This window comes from Mesitornis unicolor, unplaced genomic scaffold (genome assembly GCF_000695765.1).
Source record: "Mesitornis unicolor isolate BGI_N332 unplaced genomic scaffold, ASM69576v1 scaffold27859, whole genome shotgun sequence".
NCBI lineage: Eukaryota > Metazoa > Chordata > Aves > Mesitornithiformes > Mesitornithidae > Mesitornis > Mesitornis unicolor.
This window is the reverse complement of record NW_010209727.1, coordinates 23,862-27,968: the sequence shown is the minus strand read 5'-3', so window position 1 is coordinate 27,968 and position 4,107 is coordinate 23,862. Positions and strand designations below refer to the sequence as shown.

The following is a 4,107-nucleotide window of genomic DNA, read 5'->3' as shown; positions in this document are numbered from 1 at the left end:
CCTGGCGTGGTTTGCCCGCTGTAGAAGTGGGGGTTCTAGGGGCGTGTCGGTGCAAGCTTCGTTGTATCTGGTGCGTTTTAGCTGCGAAAGCCGAGAAATGAAGTCTTCATAGAAAAATTCTTTAAAGCGCCCAGTGTATACCGCTCCGAAGCAGCAGCCGGAGCTGTAGCACTGTGTAGTAATTTTTTTTCATCTTGGCTCTATGATGTTTCTGCAGTTGGTTTTCATCTCTGGATGAAATGGAAACGAATGTCTGCCTCACTGTAAAGGGCAGTGCTGCCTCTCTGCGTTCACATACTTGCCAACCTGTGCACGTTAAACCTGAAAGCACAAGATTTTGATGTTTGTGTTTCCTTCTCACAAAGCATACAGGGAGGAAGGTCTTGCTTTGGCCTGCTTTTAATCTGAGAAAATTAGTAAAACAAATCTTTTCTGCTTTATCTAAATCAAGGGTTGATCCTTTCTCCAAAAAAGACTGGTATGACGTCAAAGCACCAGCGATGTTTAATATCCGAAACATCGGGAAGACGCTTGTCACCAGGACTCAAGGAACTAGTGAGTAGAGGGGCTTTATGCACTGGAGGGAGATGTGTTTGTTCCATGTGCTAGTGCCAGATGAGACTCCAGTAAATAACTGCTGACAAATAGTTTTTTGCTCATAATACTATGAACCTGGAAGTTTAAAAAAAAAACAGGGGGAGGGGGAACAACACAACACTTCTAACTTAATTATGTGATTTGAATGAGCTTTCTTAAGTTCACAGAGTTGTTTAAAGCAATGAGCTTAGTTGCAGGGAAGCTAATGCAGTGCAGTCTTTGTTTGCAAGAGTACTGAACCATGGATATGATACAGAAGGACATGCTGGAAGTTGCTGATGAACTGCTGCTGTGATGACCTGAGGAGTTTGAGGAAAGTTAAGAATTAAGGAGTCATTCTGATTATCAGAGAGGGAGAAGAGGAGATTGGTCATAATAAAATTATAAAGACTGTTGCCTTACAGGGGACTGAAATTTTAAGCTTTTAGGTAAAGAGATCTGTTAAAAGCTAGAGTTACTGACTTAATGGGAGCATAAGTAGATGCATGCTGAATGGGAAAAGGTTTTTATATGAGCTGACACACCTTAGCAGAAGGAAGGCTGTGTTAGGCATGTGGGGGATCTGGATAGAGGTAAATTTTTGGAAGGTTAGCTGTGTAGAATGGCTAAATATTTGCATTGTACTGTTCTGGTTGCACTTAGTTACAAAGATGATCATTATTTTGAACTGTGTACATGCAAAACAATTAAAATAAGGGTCACTGTAAAGCAAATACAAGTCAGCCGGTATTAAAATGGTTAGTTGTTAGAGGCAGAGCTGTGAAATTACTGCACTTAAGTATTTGTTACTGCTGTGTCTCAGCTGAGCAGAGCACATGTGGCTTTCCTCATTACTGTTCATATTTTCAAATACTTTATAACCTCTTCCACTTTAAAAAAAGAAAATCCATATGCTGGAATCTGCAGTGTACTGGTATTTGGGTTCAGCATCTGATACAATTCTCTTAAAGGAAGATTCCTCACAAGGTTAGCAGAATATGGTATTTGGCTCCGTGAGTTGATTTGATCTTGTTCACAGTGCATGTAAACTTCAGAGCTGTGAAGCTCGTGACAACACCTAGTAGTAGAAAACGTGAAATGCAAGTTCAGTATCTGATTTGAATAATACTTTTCTAATGTTAACAAAAGGTGTTTTGTTTTCTTTCATAATACAGAAATTGCCTCTGATGGACTGAAGGGTCGTGTATTTGAAGTGAGTCTGGCTGATCTGCAGAACGATGAGGTTGCCTTCCGTAAATTTAAACTGATAACTGAGGATGTTCAGGGCAAAAATTGTCTGACCAACTTCCATGGAATGGACCTCACCCGGGATAAAATGTGCTCCATGGTCAAAAAATGGCAGGTGCGTAAAGAACGAGGTCTGTGTTGCCCTTGCCTTTAGGAAAGGAGGTAACTGCCGATGCCTTACAAAGCTGTGTTTGAAGTGGCATCAGCAGAGGGTTATGAGCGTCAGGTGCATGGTTTTGAGAAACCTGTCTGTCATGTTGATGGTAAATGACTGTTTATTTTTCAGACAATGATCGAAGCCCATGTAGATGTCAAAACTACCGATGGTTACCTCCTGCGCCTCTTCTGCGTGGGTTTTACGAAGAAGCGTAATAACCAAATCCGCAAGACCTCGTACGCCCAGCATCAGCAGGTTCGGCAGATTCGCAAGAAGATGATGGAAATCATGACCCGAGAGGTCCAGACCAATGACCTGAAAGAAGTTGTCAATAAGCTGTAAGCTTTGTCTGCGTCTTCTTTTTTCTCCCCTACAGTTTAAGTAGTTGTTTGTTGGTCAGTTGTTACTGGGTACCTTGGGAATGCTGGTGCTTCACGTACTGTCTGGCAGAGACCAGGCAAAGGTGCCTCTCATTATGAAAGGCTAATGTGCAGTGTTCTTTGAATGCTTACTTAGCCTGTATTGTATTTGACTTCCATCAACTATCATGTTTGCATAAGTGTAAAATTGGGCTCTCCAGAGATGTTAGATTCATGTTTCTACAGACAGATTGTAATTCTGATCAGTGTGGGTTGTGAGTATTGTGGATCCTTCTGACAGAAGGAGGTTTTACAAAGTGTGTTTGCCTCCAAAAGTTTGATGACCGATCTGCGCTCAAAATGCGCACACTTGCACTATATCCCTTCTAACATTGCAAGGAAAATACGTCTTGTAATCTAAAAATACTTGAAAATTGTCAGAGAGTGAGAGTAGTATTGATGGTGCAAACTTCTGTAGAATGCTATGTTTTATTGAGAATTCTTTGGAGCCTGTGTTGCTGGTGAAAAAGCAGGCACGATTTTTAATGTCTTGGTACTGATGTGCTGTCCGATTTCTCAGGATCCCAGACAGCATTGGCAAAGACATCGAGAAGGCATGTCAGTCCATCTACCCCCTGCACGACGTCTACGTCCGCAAGGTGAAGATGCTGAAGAAGCCCAAGTTTGAATGTGAGTCAATGGCTGCAACCATTTGGTGTTCTTAGAGGAGGATGTGGGAAGCTGCGAGTTTAAAATGCATTTGCTTGTGGATAAAGCATCATCACAAGCTTAAGAAGCTGTAGTAGTAAAAAAGGGCGTCCTTCTAGTCAGAGAAAGCCATGATCCTTCAGTTTGGAGCTTTTTTGAATTCTTACCTGAAACTGCTGCCAAATGTTTAAAGGCTTTGGCTTGGGAATGAATGATGACAAAATGTTTCGGTCCCAGATGACATGGAATGATTCTACTTTCCCATTTTCTGACATTCCCATATAATGCAGTGGTAGGTTCTTGACTTCTGCTTTAAGAAGAAGTTTAATTTTCAATTTCATTATGTAGCATTTACTTCACTGCTTGTTTTTGTCTGACTCTTGGTTATTGCAGCAGCACCTCCTTGCATGAGCTTTCTGGAATGGATTTGATCATAGCTCCAGTAAATGTGCTTGTGGCTTTATTTGTATATGATGAGCAATTCAGTAATTTAAAGCTGTTTTAAATAGGTGCATCTCTAACTACTTCTAATACTTCTTCTTTATAGTGGGCAAGCTGATGGAACTGCATGGTGAAGGTGGTGGTGCTGGAAAACCTTCTGGGGATGAGGCAGGCACTAAAGTAGAGCGAGCTGATGGATATGAGCCACCCGTGCAAGAGTCTGTCTGAAACTGAAAATTGATGGAAAATAAAAAAATTTAATATACGGAACTAATGTTCGGTTGCCTGTGTTGCTGCTAGACAGTATTGCTGCTGATAATGTGGTTGGGTTTTTAATAAGGTCAACTTACTGCTTTGGTGTAAAAAAGAAAAAAAATGCTTGTTTTGGAGATGTTTTTCATGACTGGTGTTGCAGGATGGGTGGAAGAAGGTGGGTTGTCCTCTTTGAAAAGTGGAAGGCACAATACCGAGGATTCTGTACGTTCGTTTCAGTAATTTTGGTTCTCACAAAAGAAACCGTGTGGATGTGTGCAGAGGTATTGGTGAAAGGTGCCTCAAAGAGGAGCGTTGCACAGCGCAGATGTTGTGTCACACAGGGCAACACTGCTTCAGAATCTT

At 41.5% G+C, this 4,107-nt stretch overlaps 1 protein-coding gene across 1 annotated transcript; it reads left to right on the top strand.

Annotated features, from left to right (window-relative positions):
* Positions 1-445: 445 nt before the first annotated feature.
* On the top strand, positions 446-3,763 carry RPS3A (ribosomal protein S3A). The gene is made up of 5 exons (XM_010192948.1): positions 446-555; positions 1,752-1,939; positions 2,111-2,319; positions 2,921-3,030; positions 3,596-3,763. Exons 1-5 carry the CDS (start codon positions 501-503, stop codon positions 3,715-3,717), a joined length of 684 nt encoding a protein of 227 aa, XP_010191250.1. The 5' UTR covers positions 446-500; the 3' UTR covers positions 3,718-3,763.
* Positions 3,764-4,107: the final 344 nt, after the last annotated feature.